The 22783-nt window shown below is 43.5% G+C and overlaps 2 protein-coding genes across 3 annotated transcripts in view; one reads left to right on the forward strand and one right to left on the reverse strand.

The window, feature by feature from the left end:
* The window catches only part of RANBP3 (RAN binding protein 3), a 61838-nt gene extending 45977 nt beyond the window's left edge, over positions 1 to 15861 (forward strand). Inside the window, exons 13-19 of the mRNA XM_044685236.1 lie at positions 3862 to 3940; positions 7676 to 7778; positions 9061 to 9185; positions 9516 to 9636; positions 10004 to 10146; positions 12378 to 12558; positions 15069 to 15861. Of these exons, the coding sequence (XP_044541171.1) occupies positions 3862 to 3940; positions 7676 to 7778; positions 9061 to 9185; positions 9516 to 9636; positions 10004 to 10146; positions 12378 to 12558; positions 15069 to 15112 (796 nt within the window). The 3' untranslated portion in view covers positions 15113 to 15861. The remainder of the gene's footprint in view (positions 1 to 3861; positions 3941 to 7675; positions 7779 to 9060; positions 9186 to 9515; positions 9637 to 10003; positions 10147 to 12377; positions 12559 to 15068) is intronic.
* Positions 15862 to 19435: 3574 nt separating this feature from the next.
* Positions 19436 to 22375, reverse strand: CAPS (calcyphosine). Of its 2 annotated transcripts, none has more exons than XM_044670769.1 (4): positions 22305 to 22375; positions 22052 to 22229; positions 21044 to 21167; positions 19436 to 20398 (listed from the first exon to the last, which is right to left on the reverse strand). In XM_044670769.1, the coding sequence occupies exons 1-4, from the start codon at positions 22373 to 22375 to the stop codon at positions 20295 to 20297; spliced, it is 477 nt and encodes a 158-aa protein (XP_044526704.1). In that variant the 3' UTR covers positions 19436 to 20294. The 2 variants fall into 2 exon arrangements, with proteins under 2 accessions (XP_044526704.1, XP_044526695.1); XM_044670760.1 differs by having other exon boundaries at positions 19436 to 20396; positions 20961 to 21167.
* Positions 22376 to 22783: the final 408 nt, after the last annotated feature.

Consider the following 22783-nt stretch of genomic DNA (forward strand, 5'->3'; position numbering starts at 1 on the left):
CCCTGTGTCAATCTCATTCATTCCCACACCCTTAAGTACTGCCTCTAAGTAAACTCATGTATTCCATGTCTCTACTACTAGTCTCTCTTTGAAAGTTCAGCCCCAAACTTCCAATTTCTTATAAAATACTCTATCCAACTTCAACTAAATGTGTCCAAAATAATTTATTTTGCTCATTTTTAAAATTACCATTTTATATATAATTATCATTTTTATATTATATTTATATATAATTAAAATAGTTTATTATATAATTGATGTATAATATACAAATTACATCATATATAATATATAAAATATTATTTCCTTCCTCTCTTGCCTTGTGCCTCCCTCCCACCCCCAATCCCATTACATATTCTACTGCTAGAACAATTTGTGCTGGGTATAGATTTAAACTTCTTTTCTCAGAGGTAAGTGGGGCTTAGCAAGAGATTACCTAGTCCAGTAGTTTCAGACTCAAGTAGAGACTTAGAAAACCACAAATTGATGGTGGGTGTGGGTGTTTAATTTTGTTAACATTTCCCAGTTACATTTTGATCTGGTTCTACATTCTGGAATTTTGCAGCTTCAGGACCCCAGATTTGACATGTCACATCTAGACTGGCACAATTTTATTGCTGGGAAAGGTGTCAGGTCTTGTGATTTAAGATAGAGAGTCCTTGATAGCTCCACTACCACTGGCTCTGTCTATCATAGGGGAATAGGGGATCTGGTGTCAGAGTGGATTGAGTACTAGAGTAGATTCAAGAGGACCTGAGTCCAAATCCCCACTACCATGTACTGCTTATGTGTCCTGGGGCAAGGGACTTCAACTCTGGGTATTTCCTCATTTATAAAATAAAGGTCACATTAGAAAGCTTTTTAAAGTTCCTTTGACCTCTAAATTGATGTTCTGTGCACATACACAAAATAAAACATGCCAGATGGATCAGAGAGAAGAAGAGAAGAAAAATCTTTATTGCCCTGTCAATCAGGGGTCTACCTCTTACTGTTATGCTTCTATAGCCCTAATGTAGCACTTAAGTATGGATTAGCAATAAACTTGGACTTTTTGAAGGATATGCCATTAAAACATAAGCTTTGGTAGATCATGCCAGACAAAAATTAAATCAAAAAAAATCCTAGGGAGAGCTGGTATAGATAGAACTTAGCTCGGGGAGATGATATGAGCCCTTATGTGACAAATTTTTTTCAGCAGTGGCAACTAACTCATCAAGAAGTAGATATACTAAGGTCTGAAGGGGTTTGGGGGTATGCTCATAAAGAAAATATCCATACTAAATGATATTTTTAATTCATAAACTTTGACCAGAATATACTTATGCATAATAAATCCTAGTAGTTCAAAGTTTGGATCGACTACAAACACCTCTGTGGCATTTTGAAGCCTTTTATATTATATATTATTCCCTTCACATACTTTATCCAAAGTGACCTTTCCTGTTTGTTGCTCACATGTGATAGACCATATTGGTCTTGGTAGCTTTACATTGGCTCTCTGTCTCTCGTATGTAGAATATACTCTTCTCTCTTCTACATTTTAAAATCTCCATTTTCGAGACCCAAGAGAGATGTTTGGATAGAGACTGACAATTCTATGAATCTCTGCTAAGAGAAAAGTCATAGACATTTAACTAAAATCTCTACACACTTTAAAATACATATAGCCAACCCTCATTTCTATTTTGAACTCCAGACCCCTTGTCATCAGTTGCTCCTGGATATCTCACATTCTGTGTGTCAGAAACGGTTTATCTATACCTTAAAATCTACCTCTCCCTAACTTTTCTGTATTTCTGTTGAAGATACTACCATCCTTTCAGTCACTCATATTCAATTAGTCTGAATTATCCTGTGTTTTTATATTCTTATTCAATTCCCATTTCCAGTCAGTTGTCAAGTTTTATCAATTCTACCTCCATAATGTCTCACATCTATCCTTTCTTCATCACTTAATGGCAACTCCCCCCCCCCCCCCCCCAGTTTAAACCATTCCCTTCTACCGCTTGAGTGGTCTCCGTGTTTCTAGTCTTTGCCCTCTCTAATCCATTCCCTCCTGGCTCCCAAATTGATGTTTTAAGAACACAAATCTGACCATGACACATTCAATGTTCCTTAAGAACATTTTGTGGGTCCCTATTGCTTCTAGGATAAAATTTAAATCAGCTTGGCATTTATAAGACCTCCACATTTTTTCCAGACTCATTTCATATTACTGCTCCTTGTGCACTCCTATTCCAAAATAGACTCTCCTTGCTAGTCTCCATCCATAGCATCTGATCATCCACTTCTCCACACACTGTCTGAAATGTCATTCCTCTTTACCTCTACTTGTTGGGATGCCCAGTTCCTTTTTCAACCTCACCACCAGAGCCATCTCTAAGAGACCTTTCTTGATTCCCATAAGGTTTTAATGCCCCCCACCCAATTACTTTGTATTTTTTTTTTATGTTATGTTGTCTTATCTGTGTTGTAAAAAAATTTTTTTTCTTTTGAATTATTCCTGTGTCAGGGTCCTGGATTAGAGGAGCTCCCAAACCAGTCTGTTGAATTTTTTTATTTCCTTGCTTCCCCAGGAATACCTCTCTACCCCCAATAAAACCTTATCAATAAATAAAGGCTTTTCTGCCTACATGACCACTTAACCTGTGGGGTAGGGTAAGGGTTAAGAGTCTTAATGGTCAGCTTTCTCACTAACTAATCAGAAATGTCTTGAGATGTCTAGGGAAGGGACTGAATAATGAACTCCCACATTTTATAGATATGGCTCTGTGTGAGGGAACTTCCTGGTCTTTGGTCAAGAAGGCCACTGACCTATTAATTTGTTGATTATATGCTAGTCTAATCAGTAAATTGATATTCTTACCCCCCAAAAAAGTCTCTTGAATATTTTAATCATAACAGTGATGAGCAGGGCCAGCTAGGTGATTCACCAGATTTAGAGCCAGGCCTAGAGCTGGGAGTTCCTATGTTGAAATCTGGCCTCAGACACTTCCTAGCTGGGTGACCCTGGGCAAGTCACTTACCTCCCATTACCTAGCTCTTACCACTCTTCTGCCTTAGAACCAATACACAGTATTGATTCTAAGAGGGAAGGTAAGGATTTTTAAAAAGAGAGAGAATCATAAATCTACAACTAGAGAGGAGCTCTGTGAACTTTAGTAAAGACTTTCTTTTCTGTCATTAAGGCAGTTAGGTTATCATAGTTCATCTTGGAGGAGGTAGGAAGAATTGAGTTCCAATCCTCTCTCTTATCACTTACTGGCTTTACATCCCTGGGCAAATCATTTAATTTCCCTTGCCCCCAGATTCCTCATCTGTAAAATGAAGGTAACCACAAGTATCTCATAAGGTACTTAAAGGTGGTAAATATCATCAGTTGTTGTTATCCCCAGTATCTAGCCCAAAGTAAGTAATACTTCCTGAACTCAGTAGAGACTAAATGAGAAATAAGACCCTCTGAATACTTGCAGAGATCTAGGATAGAAGGTGTTGTCTAGGGTTTATAGGCTCTAAGGCCAACATGTTATATTCATGGGACTGAGGGTGGGAGGGCATGTTTAATGTAAGAAAGGCCACATGCCAGAGGATGTTGGAACTGGGACTGAATATTACTCCTGACTCCTTAACCTCTTTGAGCCTCAGTTTCCTTATCTGTAAATTGGGAATAATAATATATCTTTTACTGCCTTACAAGATTGTTAATAAGATCAAATAAGATGCTTTATGTAAAGCACATTGTAAACCCTAATGCCAACTTTCATGCGTGCTCTTTCATTTTCACATGTTCCTTAAGAGGATGCATCAAATTAATAAACTAGTATTCTGTTTAGCTTTGTTAATAATAACCTTTCTCTTCAGTTTAGAGAATTCAACAAGTAGTTCTGATACCTCCAGCAACAAATTTGTGTTTGGACAGAACATGAGTGAAAGGGTATTGGTGAGTTACTTCTTGTTCCTCTTCCTTGTCTTCCCTCCACGAGCTCTTCCACCTATATGTTTAGTTCTTATCTCTAAAGCTATGATTAACTTCACCCTCCCCTCCCCCCTTTGACCTGACCTTGATAAAATTTAGGCAGAGATTTTATATTCTCCTGGCTCATACCTAATGACAGTGCATCATTCCTTACTGTAAAGTTGAACATGGTATAGTGGGAAAAATTAGACTTGGGAACTTGAATTCAAATCCTATTTATAACATCTGCTTTGCTGCGTGACCTTGAATGAATCCCCTCATCACATCAGTGAAGTTGCCACTTCACTTTTGGAAAAGTTAGCTTCCTCAAGCCTTCCTTCCCATAATATCATTTGGCAGTTGTGAGTAAATCATTATGTAAACCTTACAGAACTATTATTATTATAGGTGACAAAGCTTTTCCTGAGGAAGCCAGTCACAATATAGAGGCTTTTATAATAAAGAGAAAATTATTCTTTAAGAAGTTCTCTCCATTTGAAATTATAAACATATGGTAAAGTTGAGTGGCATAGTGGAATGATCATTGTATGAAATATATGACCACTTGTGTGTCTTTAGACTAGTCTTTTCTTCTCCTGTAGGTCTTTCTCTATAAAATTAGGAAATTATACTAGATGATTTGTAAAGTATTTTCCCGCCCTAACACTTCCTAATGTTCTGTTGCTTTGTTAATAAGTATCTTATTGTACAAGAGGTATGAAATCTCAAATCATTAAAAGGAAAACCCAATTTTCATAGTAAGTCAAGGGGACAGAATAAGGTTTTTTAAAAAAAACAAATGGTTTCTAATAATTTAAGTGGCTGAGGTCTTGTAACTTCAGAATGCAGAATTCTGACTGCCAAGATGTAATCTCAGATGTACAAGTGAATAACTATCATTTTTTTTAGCATCCTTCTGATTCATCTGACATTGATTTAAGAGCTATTTGTTTTTCCTGAGTAATGATTACCATGAATGAAATAAAATCATTTGGCCTAGAGGAGTGACATTTTTGAGTACTGAAAGAACTGGCAAGTGGAATGGCTAAGCCCAGGGAATGGTAATAATTAGGAAAATAGGATAAGCACAAAAAGAATGAAGAAGCAAATTTAGTCCCAGGTGTTAAAGAAAAAGAAGGAAAAATAATTTGCAAATTTTAGTCTCCTGAGCATGAGTTCAGTTCCAGAGCAGTTCATTAAAATGATGGTTGGTGAATATCTAGAAAAGGAAGCAGTGATCACAAAGAAAATATGTAGGTTCATTAAGAACAGGTCATGTCAGACTGCACGCATATAACCTATATCAGATCGCTTGCTTTCTCAATGAGGTATGGAAAGGAGGGGAGAGAGAAGGTGATAATTTGGAACTCAATATTTAAAAATATATATATTAAAGGTGGGGCAGCTGGGTGACTCAGTGAATTGAGAGGCAGACCTAGAGATGGGAGGCCCCAGGTTCAAATCTGGCCTTGGTCACTTCCTAGCTGTGTGATCCCATTGCCTTGCCCTTACCACTGTTCTGCCTTAGAACTAATACATAGTATTGATTCTAAGATGGGAAGTATGGGTTTAAAAAATGTTAAAAATTGTTTTATGTAATTGGGGGGGGGATCAAAAAGTGGGGGAAAAACAGGTCATGTCAGATCAACTTCATTTCCTTTTGTCAAGGTTATTAAATTAGTAGGTAAGAGGAATACTCTAAAGATAGTTTTTCTCAATTTTAGCAGAAATTGTGTGCTAAATCTCACACCATTCTTGTGGAAAAGTTAACTGTGGGCTAGATAATACAATTTTTTCGATAGCTGAGAAACTAGAAAATTTTCAGTCAGGGTCCAAAAAAATCTGGTTAGGATAAAATGGTGGATCCAAGTAAGATGAAATTCAATAGGGATAAATGTAAAGTCTTAAACATGGGTTAAAAATTTTTTTTACAAATATAGAATCAGGGAGGCATGGTTAGATTTTAAGATTGTCTGAAAAAGATTTGAATTTGCAGTATGATGTTACTACAAAAAAACGCCATAATTAATCTCAAGTTGCTTTAATAGCTTCTAAGCATCCTCTGTTCTCTGCCCTTTTCAGACCCCATGTGCTACTGTGTTGTGTTCAGATCTAGTCCTACACATTAAGAAGTAGATTGAAATTGCAGAACATACAGAAGTCAGCTAGAATTCTGAATAGCCTTGAACTCATAGCATTGGCTATAGCAGAAAAGACTTAGGGGTGAGGTGTAGTAGGCCACTGAGTTCAAGTATTGGAAGTGTTTTCATCTGGAGGGGGGAAAAGAGATTTATTCTGTTTGGCCTTTAAAGGCTGAATTAGGAGCAGTGGACTAGAATTGCAAAAAGACAGATTTAGATTTCGTGTCTGGAAAGAAGTGGCATGTGCTGTCCTGAGATTATGGATTTCCCCTCAGTGGAGGTCTTCAAGCAGAGTTTGTACAACCACTCATTGTATGGCATATTGAGTATCCTTTCCAGGTACTGGTTGAACCAGACTGCTACTAAAGTCCCTTCTGACTCTTAATTCTGTGATTTTATAACAAAAATTTGAATTTGAGTTTGCATCTTTCCAACCTTATTTCCAAGGAAGGTGAAACACAGAGATCTGTAATGCTATGTAGGAAGTATTAAAGATGATAAATAAGCTTTTCCTTCCACCAAAATCAATCTTTTAAGAGTCTTAGTGCTATTAACTAACAAGGATATTTGCCCAGAAATACCATTACTAGGTTTGTATCCCAAATAGGTTTTTTAAAAACAAAAAGGGAAAGGGCCTATTTGTACAAAAATATTAAAACAGCTCTTTTTGTAGGGGCAAAGAATTGGAAAGTGAGGGGGATACCCATCAATTGGGAAATGACTAAGTTATAGCATATAGTTGTAATAAAATACTTTTGTACAAAAAAGAAATGATGAGCAGGAGGAGCTCAGAAAATACCTGGAAAGACTTACCTGAACTGAATCAGAGTGAAATGAGCAGAACCAGGAGGACATTGACAGGAATATTGAACAATGAACAACTCTGAATAACTTAGCTATTCTCTGCAATACAGTGATTCAAAACATGATAAAATTCATGCTAAAAACTGCCATCTGCTTCCAGAGAAAGAATTGATATAATCTGAATCCAGGCCAAAGCAAATTTTTTTCACTTTCTTAATTTTTTTTTTTAACATTTCCTAATACAAAAGACTATGTTTTGCATGATTGCACATTTAAAATCTATATGAAATTGCTTATCATCTCAGTGTAGGGAGAAATTGCTTATCTCTAGGGAAGGAGAGAGAAAATTTGAGATTCTGTTTTCTTTGCAGAATATTGGAAATTGTTTTTACATGTAATTGGGGTGAGAGATAGTTGCAATAAACCCAAGTACTTTAGAAAAAACAGAGAAACCAGAACAAGGGCAGTGGAATAGTTTCTATTCTCATTCTGCGTAAACTAAAATGCCCAGTTTTCTAGCCTCCTGATGCCTCAGGCATTGGAAATAATAGAATAAACTAATCTGTAGTTTCTGAGGTGGGATATTCATAGACAGTGAAAATCCAAGGATGCCAGTCCATATGGAATCGGGTGTTTCAATTTAGCCAGACTCTGGAGAAAGAAGATTTATAGATCATGAGTGGCTATGATTCTAAAGCTTTCTCCTTAATAATGATTTCATCTCTCCAGAGTTGCTAAAAGTCTTTCATATGTATGTATCACTTATCCTCTGCAGAGTCCACCAAAATCTAGTGAAGCTAGTATAGATTCCAGCAAGGACAATACCGCTGCTGAATCTGGCTCAGAATCCTCCTCCCTAGAAGCAACTCCTGAGAAAGGTAAATCATGAACATCCCATATGGGAGCAGTTAGAGATTACTTTCTTAATTATGTTTAAAATTACTGAGGTTGTTCTGATGATGCAGGCTTTAAAAAAAGACCTGCTATATTTTGTTCAAAAGGCCTAGGTTAGTGATGGCGAACCTTTTAGAGACCACATACTGTGCCCTGCCCTGCCCCCAGAGACAGAGTGGCACTCTCCTCCCCCCCCACTCCACCCCCACGCCATCCCCTTACCCCATGCAGAGGAGGGAGAAAGAAGGGAGTGGCCTGGGTGCTCCACTCAGGGGAGGGAGTAAGCATAGAAAGGCAGGGAGATGTGGTGGAGAGGGGAAAGAGAGCAGCTCCACCAAAGTCCCTCTGCCTTTCTAGTAACTAACTCTGTTGAGGATGATGTACATGCCCACAGAGAGGTCTCTGTGTGCCATATTTGGCACATGTGCCATAGGTTCACTGTGATGGGCCTAGTTACTTGAGCCTTCAGGGGTAGGAGTTGTCCTACTTTGCAAAATATACTTTGGAACCATTTCTGAAAATGCCTGGTCTGCTTTATGACTTTTATTGGGCAACAAATACAGTTCAGTCTACTTTCAAAGTGAGTTAGTCATCTGTATAGCCTGAAAGGCTGGGGGCCCAGCCTCAGAGCCAGTCCCCAGTGAGGATCAGTGAAGACCTGGAGTTCCATCTTTTCTATAGCTAAACAGTTATTTTTAACTCTGCCCCAAAGTTAACATCTGGATTTCAGGAGCTTTTTTATTGAGATTTCTTTTACTTTGTTCATTGTTAGCTATCTAACCATAGGTCATTTTATGATTTCTGGACCTCAGTTTCTTACTCTGTAAAATTAGAACATTAGACTAGATAATTTTTACAGTCCCTTCCAATTTAAAAAAAATTAATTTTTATCATCCACTTAATTAGAAGGGAGGTTCCTTTTACCAGAGTGACCATTGTTAGTGCAACCCATTAGAAGTAATGGATTCATTTTTCTTATTTTGATGGTCAATAAAACTTTTTAGGGATGCACTTTGTAGAAGTATATGTTTAGGAATTTCTTAAAAAGGATCTTTTATATCAAAAATATCAGTTTTTATTTTTTATGTTTTTCATTGCAACCTAATTTTAGACTTCTTTCTTGAGGTTTAATTCACTCTTCCTTCTGACTGCCCATCACTTCATCATACTCTATAGCCCAGATGACCAGGTTGATTCTTTTTTGTGTGTGTTTTTATGTTGGATAAATAGTCTCTTTTCCAAACAAACATGGAAAATGTTGTTTAGCTAATAATGTTTCAGAATCACTGGCAGAGTCAGCAGCCGCCTACACCAAGGCCACGGCCAGAAAGTGTTTACTGGAAAAGGTGGAAGTGATCACCGGAGAAGAGGCAGAGAGCAATGTGTTACAGGTAAGGTGGGAGTTGGGCAAGAAGCAACTTTGACCAGTCAGCATGTCTCATCTTACAATAGGGTCAGCAACAGGAGTAGCTGCCCAAGTTGTCCTAATTGAGCTTCTCTATGATGAGGGGCAGTCTCAGGACCTTAAGAGCTAGTTTGACCATGTGGTATGTTTTACATTACTTGGCTACATGCCTGCGGGAAATGTCTCCCAGACCCGAGCCTGAGAGTCCTTAGATTCCCTCAGGCGCTAGAGAAGAAGCCTGACCTGGCCCCTCCAAAATTCATGGCCATGTTGATCAGGAGTCTTTTAAGTGAACAAGAGTGTTTCTCTATTACAGATCCAGTGCAAGTTGTTTGTATTTGACAAAACATCACAGTCTTGGGTGGAAAGAGGCAGAGGACTTCTCAGGCTTAATGACATGGCATCAACAGATGACGGGACATTACAATCCCGACTAGGTAAGGAGAGCTAAAGGGCAAGCGCAAGTTCCTTTTCACCTCTTTGATATCATGAGTTATACCTGCTTGTAAGTCCCCACCTTATCCAGGAAAAAGAATGGATCCATGTCCTCTCCATCCTCCCTTCTAGGCTTGAAGGACCATAGTTTCTACAGGTAGAAAACTAAACTGCTTCCATGCCATGCCATGATTAACTTAATCAGGAAATGACCACCTCATGCTCCCCTTTTCTCCCAGACCTTGAAAGGATTGTTGGGATTCATATATGACCCTATTGAGTCTTCCTTCTGGCACCAGGGCATAAGACTGAGTCATGCTGTAGCTTACCTTTCATCTGACTTTATTTGCTTGGTTTTGTTGCTTTCAGTCATGCGGACCCAGGGGAGCCTGCGGCTCATCCTCAACACCAAACTCTGGGCGCAGATGCAAATAGACAAAGCCAGTGAGAAGAGCATCCGAATCACAGCCATGGACACTGAGGATCAAGGAGTCAAAGTGTTCCTGATCTCAGTAGGTTCTGGGAGTAGGTCATTCCTCGTGAGGGAGTTTGCTTAGAGCAGAAAGCAAAGGGGAAGCCTTCATTTCTGCCTTAAAAGCAAATGGGTATGTTATTTATGTGATCATACCTAGGCTGAGGTTTGAGCTGTACATTTATGGAGAGAGCCTTGAAACAAGTCAAGTAGTCAGCATATCTATACTGAGCACTACCCCCTATGTTCAAGTGGAGGAAGGAAAGGCATGAGGGAGGAGTTTACCTCCTACTCATGAAAATTCCAAAGAGACACCAGCGTTCGTAGACAGGAAACGATACAAGATATAGTAAAATTTAGGACTGCATTTAAATGGAGTGGCAGGCAGCTCTAAGGGGAAGGAGATAGCAAGGATTTGGTTGATCAAGGTAGGTTTTGCAGAAGAAGTGGGACATTGAGCTGAGCCTTAAAGAATGGCTAGAATTGAGATGGTAACTGCTTACATTTGTGTATAGGTAGGATTTGTCCCTGTGTTTCCTAAATTGTAAAGCGGGAAAATTATGATTGGACTGAATATTTGAGAGTTTTGGTTGTGAGGAATTGATTACACAATTCCAAATTAAAAACTCGAGCCAGAATGACTTTTGACTTTTATGGTAATTTATTTACAAATAGAGTGAAAGCAGGGAAAATGGGAGAGACACACACACACACACACACACACACACACACACACACGCACGCACGCACGCATGCACGCATGCAGCCTCTTTGGAGGCTAGTGCCTCCAGAAAGCTAAGGAAAGGGAGTCAGCCTTTCGCTCACCCATGTGACAATCCAAAAAGGAAGCAGTCTGAGGTCTCAAACCTGAGCTCCTCAAAGGCCAAGTTCAAAGGGCAGAATCCCTCCCACAGGAAATTACCATCATATTTAAAAGATAGTTCTTTGCATCACTTCCTGTGTCCACCTTCCAGTTCTACATGGACAAATCACAGCTTAAACTTTGCTTCAGACTGCCCAGGGTGCAGTCAGTCATTTTTTTTTTTTAAATACCTTTAACTTCTGTGTATTGGCTCCTAGGTGGAAGAGTGGTAAGGGTGGGCAATGGAGGTCAAGTGACTTGCCCAGGGTCACACAGCTGGGAAGTGTCTGAGGCCGGATTGGAACCTAGGACTTCCTGTTTCTAGGCCTGACTCTCAATCCACTGAGATACCCAGCTGCCCCTAGTCAGTCATTTTTGATTTGTTACTCGATGACACACGTAGGTCATAGAGAAAACACACACACACACACACACACACAGCCACTTAATTCTTAACTGGGGTGGGGTGTATACATTCCTGATGACTGGAGTCTAAAGAGAAAATAGGGGAGAGATAGTTCCATCTTCACAAAATCCATGTACAGTATCCGATTTAGTGGAGAGGGTGAACATCCTAGTCAAGAGCCATTGACTTGGCTCAAGGAGAACCAGCCTGAGCAAAGTAGAATGGGACCAATTGATGGGAGGAAGTTAAGAAAGAGAGCAGAGGGCACGCTTTTGAAGTCCTTAGAAACCAAACAAAAGCATTTTGATTTGACTACAAGAGGATGGAGAATGTATCATTGCATGAGACATGGATAGACATATAGCCTGTGGTGTTTCTAGAGCTTGTCCCTGGACTACTGGTGTTCAGTAGGTGATGCATGCCTTTGCTCTTGATACCAAATAGTGGCATGGAGCTGGAGGAGTGGCCACCACACAGGCTTATCAGTCTACCCACCTCAGAGGGCATGAGCCAGGGACAGTTTTTTTGCTGACCTTGATGAACAAGGCATTTGGGTGATTGTCATAAGACAGTGCCAGAAGGGACCTTGGAGATTATCTAATTGAACTCCCTCATTTTATACATGAAGAAATGGAGATCCAAACAGGGAAGATGAATTGACTGAATCCAAGTTTTCTGATTCCCAGGCCAGGGATTTTTTCACTCTTAGATTTATGTCGTTTGTCCCAGAAAAGACATCCCTTTTCTAGACTGGTCAGTTGTCTTTTTTGAGTTGACTCTCCTCTCAAATGAGAATGTGGTTTTGGTTCCTTTAGACTTTCTAACCTGGAGGCAATCTATTCTAACCCTCTATCTCCTCCTTTTGGAGACACCTTACACAGAAAGAGGGAAAGTCTCACAGCAAGTTTGTAGCAACCCTTAGGCCTTGTGCTCTGGTCTTTTTTTGCTCCCCCCACCTCCCATCAATCTCTTCTCTTTATACAATTTCCCTTTGTCTTTGCAGGCCAGCTCCAAAGATACAGGGCAATTATATGCAGCACTGCATCACCGGATCTTGGCATTACGGAGCAGGATAGAGCAAGAACAGGAGACTAAGACTCCAGCTCCAGAGCCTGAAGTGACACAGTCAAATGAAGAAGATAGCGATGATGATGTCCTGGCTCCTTCTGCATCCACTGGAGGGGGTGAGGGCTCTGGCTAAGTTACTCATCCAAGATCAAAGAGGGGATATTGTAAACCAACTGTGCACACAAGTCAAGTTAGCAAGCATTTATTAAGCATCTCTTGTGTGCCAGGCAAAGTGCTTAGCACTGGAGATAAATAACAGTCCCTGCCCTCAAGGAGCTCATAGTCTTATGGAATAAAATGTAGGGAATCTCATAGGGAAGAGCCTCTTGCAGAAGGTGGGATTTTAGCAGAGGCTTGAAAGAAGGCAGAGACACCCAGAAATGGAGACCTGGAAGGAAAGCATTCCAGGCATGGCAGCCAGCAAAAAGGCACAGAGTTGGGAAAAGATAGTCATGTTCAGGGAATAACAAGGCGGCCAGTGTCACTGGATATCAGAATATGTGGAGGGAGAAGAATACAAACTAGTTGGAAAGTTAGGAAAAGGCCAGGTTGTGAAGAGTTTTAAAAGCCAAATAGAAGACTTTACGTTTGAATCTGGAAGTAATAAGGAGTCCCTAGGATTGATTTGGGTGGAGGAGTATGCTGGTAACATGTTCATAACTGGGCTTTAGGAAGATCACTTTGGCAGCTGAGTGGGAAGAACAGTGGAGACAAGGAGACCAGCTGAAATGCTATAGTGGTAGTTGAGGCATAAAGTAATGAGGGCTTGTATTAGGGTGGCTGCAGTTTCAGAGGAGTGAAGGGGGACAGAGGAGACATGTTGCAAAAGTGTAATGGACAGGACTTGGCAAGAGAGGATTGGGCTGGGGGTGAGAATGATACCCAACTTGTGAACCTAGATGATCAGGAAAATGGTAGCTCTCAGGAGTTTTAGGGACTTTCAGAAGAAGAGAAGGTTTGAGGGGGAAAGACATATGTGTTCAGTTTTGGGTATATTTTTTAAAATGTTTATGAGGCAGCCAGTCGAATAGGCAGTTGGATATGTAAGCCTAGAGACCAGCAGAGGTTAGAACTGGATGAGTAGCTAGGAGAATAAACCATATAGAACTATTAATTGAATTATAGAGAACTGCTGAGATCACTAAGCAAGATAACATAGTGGGAGAAAGGAAAAGGACCTACAATAGAGCCTTGGGGGACACCTGAAGTTAATGAGATGGAAGGTCCAACACATGAGACTGAGGAGGAGTCAGGCATAGGAGAACCAGGAGAGAACAGTCATGAAAACGTAGAGAGGAGACAATGATGGGCAGTGACAAAGGTTGCAGAGAGGCCTGGAAGGGTGAGGATTGTGAGAAGCCACGGTACCTTGTACTGTACACTGATGGAGGCCCTGTCTCCTGAGAATTCATCATCTAGTATAGGAGTTCTTATGCATTTTTGTATCAGGGACCACTTTAGAAGTCTGGCAAAACTATTGGGAAAGCTAGAAGCAGGGCAGACTTACCTTTTGGCAGTGAAGTTGAATGTCAGCAACCTCCTAGATAACCCCATCAGATCTGTGTCCTTTCTGGCCTTTTTTCCCTATTGTATAATGTTCTAAGAACTCCACACTGAATGGATTAAGTTTCTCATTCCTATCCCCACCCCCCACCCCACCCCACCCCACCTCACATTGATGGTGTGTTAGGGCTTGGACTGTAAGAGGGATGAGAGCCTTTCTATGACCCCACTGAAGGAACCACCTACACCCTATCCTGGTTAGGCTGAGCAAAGGTGCCAGCCTTCATTTTGGGAAAAGAATTTTCATGTTGGCAAACATTGCTGGAGACCCTATATTCAGTGGGACACTTAAGAATGAAGTAGGTATAAGGTAATTTGGTTAGGCCAACAATGATGTCATCCAGAGCCATTAAAAGCTTCTTTTTTTTCATGTCACACTTGAGAAGCAGTGATCCTTCCAGCCCAGGATTAGGCCTGACAAGGGACCATTGCCAGACTTCCCAAATAACCAACCCATTAAGAATCATTTGTGAATGCCTTTATAAGGATCTGAATAACTGACATTTATATATAACTCCATTAAAATTTCCAGAGCCCTTTATGTACATTGTTTTATTTGAGCCTCATAACAACTCTATCCTCATTTTACACATGAGAAAATTGAGGGCCAGAGATATTAAATGACTTAACCAGAACCACACAGGTAGTAAGTGAAAGAGACATTTGAACTCAGGTCTCTACCTATAAAATGCTGACTATGCAGTATCTTGTTCTGGAGATGAAGGAGACGTGCATCTCTGTTGCTTAAAGCTGTTTACTTGTAGCCTTTAGAAGGTATGTGGGTTATAGCCATAGCGGCAAGCCTCAGGATTATTTAACCCAGAGGAAGCTGCTATTTGGATCTGCGGTCATTGGATTCTTTCCCAAATATAAGATGAAGGTGTCACTAAAAAGATAATCACCTGAAGGACATAGTTTAAAAAAAAAAAATTCCCAGAGGCTCTTTGCCTTGAAATGGGTGGGTTCTTGCCCCAGGTCTACTCTTGAATAACCTGTGGGAAGGGATTTGTTGGGCTTTGTTCATGGAGGGTGAGTGAGGTGCCTTCCTGTGCTTTGCTTTCAGGCACCGGTGATGAAGGGGATGGGCAGACAGTTGGGAGCACATAGCGGCTGGAAGCTCATCTGCTTGCAAGGCTGCTGCTTTGTCCATCCCCCAGCAGGCGCCTCAATCGTTCCAGGCAGCGTTGGCGGCTCCAGGACTTAGGAACCATGCATCCCTGTTCTGTTTGTTCGTTTCTTTGGTCTGGATCAGTAGATTCCACACAAAGCAGACTCAGAAAACTGCCTGAATGTGGTTTGGGACATGAAAGCTCATCATATTGATGAGCAGAAAAATAACCTTCCTCCCCCTCTTTTCATTGAAATGGCACATTGACTTGTCACACACAGCCCCTCCTTGGGACCTGAGGATTCCGTTTCTTCAGTAGCTCATGTGGCACCAGCCTCCGGAAACTCATTTTACAGTAACTCCAGGGCTGTAGCCATAGCTCTTGGGTCTGTCTGTCCTCTCCTTGTTATCACCTGACTCTCAGAGCCTCTGCCCAATTGCAAGGGAAGCAACATTGAGCAATTTCTGTTCCCCTGAATCATCACCCTCAAACTGCTCCTCCTCACCAGTTTGGGCTCCTTGGAGAATGGACAGGCTGAATATTTTGCATCTTGTCCACCTCCTCATGAGGGCAATATTGCCAGCTTCTGGGCCCTACTCTCTCCACTGGCCCTCTTGTCTAGGTCCAAGCCCCCAGGCAGCATTGAAGGGCCCAGTGGGTGTGTTTCACTAACTCCTTTCCCTCCTGTGTCCAATATTGTTTTGGGGGGTTTCTATTGTGCTGATCCTTTTTTTAAAAAGGTTTATTTTTTTGTTTGTTTTGATTTTTTAGTTTTTTTTTTAGTTTTTTTTTTTTGTTTGTTTTTTTTTTTTTTAGTTTTTAATAAGATGCTCTTTGTGTGTTGAGAAAGTGAAGCTCTATTGTTTTGTACTTTTCTGTTACTATTTAAGGGAGAGCTAAGCCACTCTATATAATAGATGTTATATATCATTTGCTTAGTCAGTTTTGTTCTGGCCAAGTACAGGCTAACAGAGAGTTGATGCCCCTAGGCTGCCCAGTAACAACAGCTAGTGGGGAACACTTGTTAGCCTCCCAAAAGTAATCTATCCAACAGTGGGGCCAGTCATGGAGCTAGCGTCTTTGGAGTTGTTTAATTTTTTTTTTCTTTCCCCCTTCCTTTGATATTTTGATACAATGACTCCTTATCCTTTTCCCCTGCTAATTATTACTATTTGCATGAACACCATCATGGGAGCAGCTGAGACTAGGATGCTGAAGAGGCTGGGCTCCCTCCCACTTCACCACCCAGAGGGGAAAGGGACTTTTTTCTCCAGCTTAGTCTTCCAATATGGGCAGGATGAAGGGAGGGGAATTACTCAGCCCTGGCCTGTTCATTCTACCCCATGCCATATCAACCTCACATGTCCTTCCAACCTATGTGCCCATGGTAGAGATAAGTCCCAGCCCCACCTCCACCCCCTGTGCTAGGGAGAGAACAGCTACCCCATTGACCAGCATCAAGAAAGGGTTGGTTTATGGGACATAATCCTGATATGTCCCTGGAGTTTGGGGAGTCATAAGTAAATCTTCGATTCCTTTTAACACAACTGGATTTGACTTAAGTTCTTGGTGCCCACCACAAATAGGATACTCTTCGTGGTCCTTCCTGCAGCAGTGGGGACTGAAATCCCCTTCATCTAGGATTTTCTTTTGCTTTTGACTACTCTCATCATGGGACTGTTTATTAGCAGTTTCTCTGGGCAACATCCCAGTGGTGCCATGAGACCTAGGCTGCTGACAGATAACTTTGTCAAGATAACTTTGTCATTATCTTCTGGGCTTGTTCCTCTCTTCCCCTCTTATCCCTCCCAGCTCTGCTTTGATATCAGGACATTTAAACATATTTTCAGATTAGTTAAAAATCCCTCTTGGATGACAAAACTCACAGGTCCAGAGTCCTTAGGGGCTCTGCAGGTGAGCTTGGTGCTGTTTCCTCACTCTCCCCAACCCACATGGTCTGACTTGGCCAAAGCCCAGAGAGAAGATGGGACCAGCAGGTCTTGGTTTGTGTTGAAAAGATCCAGCTGTACTACACAGATCTCACCAACCGCTAGGGTCATTCTTCAAACTTGTCAGCTGCTAACTGGGAACATGGAGTTTCATGTGGAGGCCTTCAGAGTTCTTTCTGCGTAGCAAAGGGGCACAGATTCCACTTCAGTCCATACAAGAAACTTTTTGTGAATTTGGTCCAGAATTATCTTGAAATCCCCATCCAGTGAGAGATATAGTTAGGCCAGAGCTAAACATTATTACACTTCCTGCTTTCAGGCTTAGAAAACTAGTGACAGGTAAAACCAGATAATGCCCATGTGTTTTGGAAGATTTATGTAAGATTGTCATATGAAATGTATTTGGGAATTACATTAAAACTTTTAACAAAAACTTGGGTCTGCTGCCTTGTGCTCTTTGCCACACAAGATCAGAGTTTAGCCTTTTTTTTTTTTTAAGGGAAACTAAAATGGCATTCTCATCCTGACCTGTGAGACCTTACAGAGACATTTTAATAGCCTCTTGATTTTCCAGATATTCCTCAGCAACTAAATGAAGAGATTAGACAAGATAAACTCAAAGGTCCTTCTTCTAAGTCTTATTCGTCTGAATCAGAGTTTGCAAAATGAAGAGGGTTGAACCAAATAAAACAAACAAGCCCAGGAACAAGGGGCTTGCTCAAGGTTGAACGGGTAGTGATAATCTAGTCATTGATTCCCAGGCCAATATTCTTTCTACTCTTCTTTCTTCTTATAAGTCTGGACCTTGACCCTTCTTTTGTGATCACTTCTCANACTCTTCTTTCTTCTTATAAGTCTGGACCTTGACCCTTCTTTTGTGATCACTTCTCAGGTAAGAGGAAAGCACTGGCTCTTGAGTCATCCTGGATCTAAAACACAACTGCCACATCCTACCTTTTGTTTCCTCTGTGAAGTGAAAGTTGTCCTTTTTAGCTCTAACACTGCAGTTCTAGGACTGTTTCAGGGAATTATCATTCTTTAATCTAAAAGCATTCACTGGAGCAAGGCCTTCTTTCTACTTTATGTCGGTCCAGAACCAGAGACCACTGGGCAATAGGAGTCCTTCTTGGTAGAGAAGCCTTCTGAGCCAGGGGTCCTCAGCCATTCCTCATCTCAGTGCTCCCTTTTAGAAGAACCCAGGTTAGCCTGACAGCCTTGCCAAGCTTGAGTATACTGTTCAGAGTCTTCCCTCCCAGCAAATGTAGATTCAGCCTCTTGTTCTAGTAACAATCCTAGAATTTAGATTTGGAAGAGCCCTCATAGATCATCAAATTAACAAGAGGGAACTATGTTCCAAAGAAATTGTGACTCGTGAGATAGATCCAGAGCTGGAAGAAGGCTGACAGGCCATTTAATGCAAGCCCTTCATTTTATAGAAAAGCAAGCCAAAGACCAGGGAGGCTACTTAACTTGGTCAAGGGCACACAGGCAGTGGGTGAGCTTCAGAGGCACTGTCCAAGCCCTGTTTTTCTAACTGTGGATAGTACTTTTCCTGGTGTATACATACCACAGGCTTCATAGAGCTAGAACTTGGTGCTCACATCTTTTATTTTTCAGTGGATGCTCCCTTTACTGGGTCCTGTTTCTCTTCCCCAGTTCCTTCCTGAGCATGGTAAATTGTGAATATCTTCCTCCCAGTTTCCCTGATATCTTCTTAGTGTCTTATAATATCTTAAAATAACTCCTCTCCCACCCAACCTGTGCCATCATACTCTTTAAGTCCCTTTGAGCAAGATCCTAGAAATTTAGTCCCTCTTCCATTAGAGATGGAGATACTTAAAATTCATAAAGATTCAAATGACTTGTCCAAGGTCATTTAGGTGGTGGTAACAGATAAGGGATTCCAGCCCATCTTCCATCCTCTGCTAACCAAGGGAAGGCCTACTTTACTCCCCTAGGCTCAGCTGTACACATAACCTAGAACTTTTCCCAAACATGGGAGGAAGGTGGGAGCCAGAGGGGGAATCATCCCTTCAGGGAGAGATGGAGGATTAGGGATTTTATTCTGAGTTCCCAGGGGATACCAGCTCAGGAACTCAGAAGTAAAGAGGAACTCGGTTCATTCAATCTGTTTGTACCCCACTGTTTCCAACTGGATGTCATCCAGTTTCTGCTTAAAGATCACAATGAGGGTGGGGTTGGAGTAGTTCAGCAGTTCTATTTTGGAACTACTCATATTGGGAATTTTTAAACTTTTATTCAGCTGAGCAGCCACCCTGTACCTTACATTTGTCATTCTGTCATGTCCAACTCTCCATGGCTCCATTTGGGGTTTTCTTCTCCAGCTCATTTTACAGATGAGGAAACTGAAGCAAATATTAAATGACTTGCCCAGGGTCATGCAGCTAGTGAGTGTCTGAGGTCCGATTTGGACTCTTGAAGATGAGTCATCGTGACTCCAGGCCCAGCACTCTCCACTGCACCACCTAGCTGCCCAATTCGTTACATCTAGTTCTGTCCTTTGCAATCAAGCAAAGCCAGTTTTACCTCTTCCCTGTAAAATTTCTCCAAATACTTGAAACTAGATTCATGAACCTCCCCTCCCTGCCTCCTGCCTCCCGCCTCCCGCCTCCCATTTGTTCAATTCTGAATGACAGGGCAACAGAGAGAGGCCAGCGAGGAGCATGAATTTCATTTGAAAAGCACAGGTTACACGGGGGTAGTTTGAGAGGATGAGGGGAGAGCTGACTTCTTGTGACACCTGGCTAGGGAGGGGAGAAAGGCTTATTGGAGGGGGAAGCAGGACAGAGGAGGGACCCCGTAAACCACCTCTCCTTGAATAGCCTTGGGAGCACTGGATTTTAGAGATGGAAGGGGCCTTAGAGGTAAGCAAAACCCGTTTATGTGGTGGTGTAGAAGGCCTGAATGGTGACCCCAAGTTGCCCATCACTTCATCTGCGGAATGAGGGATTGGAACAGATGGTCTCCGAGTTCCCTTCCATCACTGTGCCAATAGCCCTTGGACCCTCTGAATCAGTGGAAAGAAGGAGGGCCAGGATTGGAATCTGTGTCCCGAGTCCAAATTCAGTGACCCCAATAGCTGCCTCTCAGGGAGTTGGTTGGGGTGGAGGCAGGGAAAGAGGGAACTAAAGCTCGTTGTGGGGGAGGAGGGAATGGCTCAGTTCTCAGGCTGGCCCTCTGATGCCTTCCCTCGGGTCCGGGCGTCACTGGTCACAGTTGCCAGGCGCTGGTCATCATAGCCACGAACTCTTCATCTGTATCCACAGAAGCGCTCACGCCACTGTAATAATCCAGGAACTCTGCCGCAGTGACCTGCAGGGGAACAGAAGGAGTCTGCCATCCCCAGCCCGTCCTGCCCTGGCTCCTGTAGTCTGGAAGGAGAAAGTGTTCCAAATTTCAAGTCGGTGTAGAAAACTGGCACCAAGAAGGAAGGCCATGCAGTGTGGAGCAAAGAGCCCTGGGTGTGTGGTCAGGCATACTGGTCTGGGATCCCTGGCCCTGCTTACTGGCCCCACAGCCTCAAGTGAAAGGGCCTTCGATGCCTCCTTTGGACTAGAATCAGGGCATCTGAACCTTTTTTGTGTGATGGATCCCTCTGGCAGCTTGGTGACGCCTAGGGACCTCTTCTCAGAATAATGTTTTTCAATGAATAAAAAATAAAATACGTAGGATTATAAAGGAAACCAGTTGTGTTGAAATACAGCTTTCTGAATTTAAAAAAATAAAATTCCGAGGAATTCAGGAAATCCAGGGGAAGAACCCCTGGATTAGATGATCTTTAGGGTCATTTGACCTCTATTAAGGTTTTCTAACTCCAAGAGAACAGCAACCTGAAGATGAACTGAGCGGGGCAGGGAGCTGGGGAGGCCCGGCTACCTGCCCGTCCTTGTCCCCGGCGTCAAAGTTGTCCAGGAAGTGCTGGAACACGTCATCCTCCGTCCACTCGCCACTCTGAAATTTGGGGTGGTCCCGACCACTGTAAATGCCCCGAAGGTCACCCACGGTCACCACGCCGTCTCCGCTTCTGTCCAGCTTGGCAAAGGCAGCCGCAATGATGTCCTTCCGGGCCTGAGACATGGGCGGCTGGGGACGAGGGGACAAAACCATGAAGGATTTGCCCGGGGGGGGGGGGGCAGGGAGCAGAAACGAGCAAAGAGGCCCGGATGGGGGCCCTGCGTGGTGATTTGGAATAAGGTCTGGTCTCAGGCCTTTGCCTCCTGCGTTGTGACCTCCACAAGTGGCTTCCCTCTCTGGATTGGTTTTCTCTTGTGTGAAATAGTAGGGAGAAGTCTGGGGGCTTCTAGAGGGGGGATAGCCCAGTATTTGTGGGAAACCCCACGTTTGGGAGAGCTTCCCTGAGAATGTGGAGAGTGAAGAATGGCAGCCTCCAGGCTCGGTATGCCCCAAACAACTCATGATCTTCCCCCCAAATTCTACCCTTTATTTCTGTGGTGGGCCCCTGGGCTCTGGCCTCCTTCATGGCTCTCCTTCCTCCACCTATTCTGTGTTTGCATCCGGCCTCCTTCCACTCCCATCATCTCCATTAGCGACCCGAGCCTCCCTGGGGTTCTTCCTGCTTCCAGGCTCTTCCCTTCTCCAGGGCATCCCCCTCCCAGCTGCCTGGGGACCCTCTTGCGCCGCCCCCCCCAACACACACACACACACACACACACACACACACACACACACACACACACACACACACACTGCTGGGCTGGTCCTTTACAGAGTGTCCGGCTCTGAAAGCGCTTCAGCAGCGGTCCAGCCCGCCTTCCCCGTCTGCCCGTCCTTCCCGGCCCGGCCCGTTCACCCTTTCCTCGGCTGAGGCCGCTTCCCCCTAGGCCTTGGCCCCAGCTCAGTTGCCTGGGAGAGAACGCCTCGGTGCTGCGCTCGGTGTCGGCTTGAGCCAGGCCTCTTTGGGTCGGCACTCCTCAGGGGGGACCCCCTCCCCCCCCCCGGGGCCTCACCCGCAGGGCCCGCAGAAACTCCTCCAGGTCTAAGGTGCCGTCGCCATGGCGGTCCCAGCGCTGGCAAATCTGCTCTATCTCCTGCGGCTCCAGCGCCAGCCCCATCTCCTCCAGGCCCCGGTGGAGCTCGTCGGCGTCCAGGGTCCCGCTCCGGTTGGCATCCAGTCGTCGAAAAACCCTGTGGGTGAAAGAACAGGGCGGGTAGGGCCAGAAGGCCGGGGGGCAGCCGGGGGCTTTAGGAGAGGAGAGTTACCTGGCCAGGCCTCGGATCCCGGATGCCCCACGTTCCAGGCACTTTGCTCGGAGTTTCTCAATGGCTTCCATAGTAGGTGAACAGCCCAGAAGACGGTGGCCTGAGGAAGGAGCAGAGGCCCTGCACCGTCCCTCCTGCCAGCTCCCGCCTCCCCTTCCCTCCCCTGCACCCTCGGCCCCCTCCTGGCAAACCAGGGAATCGGGGTTCGCTAGCCCTCCCCCCTCCCCTCCAAGCAGAGCCCCTTCCCCCGTCCTCCCCCGTAATCCCAGCGGTCAGCCCTTCTGGGGCGTCCCCCCATGGCCCGGCTGGCCTCTGTGCCCCCTCGGAGCCAGGCTTGGATGACCCAGCTAGGAAGGCAGAGCCGAGAACCCCCAAATGACTCCCCCTCACCTGCAGCTTTTCTCCCCAGATGGCACCGTCCTGAAGGCTTCCTCTGGGCTCTAGAGCTGTGCCCGGTGCCAGAAGGCAGGCAGGACGCG

This window comes from Gracilinanus agilis, chromosome 1 (genome assembly GCF_016433145.1).
Source record: "Gracilinanus agilis isolate LMUSP501 chromosome 1, AgileGrace, whole genome shotgun sequence".
Lineage (NCBI taxonomy): Eukaryota > Metazoa > Chordata > Mammalia > Didelphimorphia > Didelphidae > Gracilinanus > Gracilinanus agilis.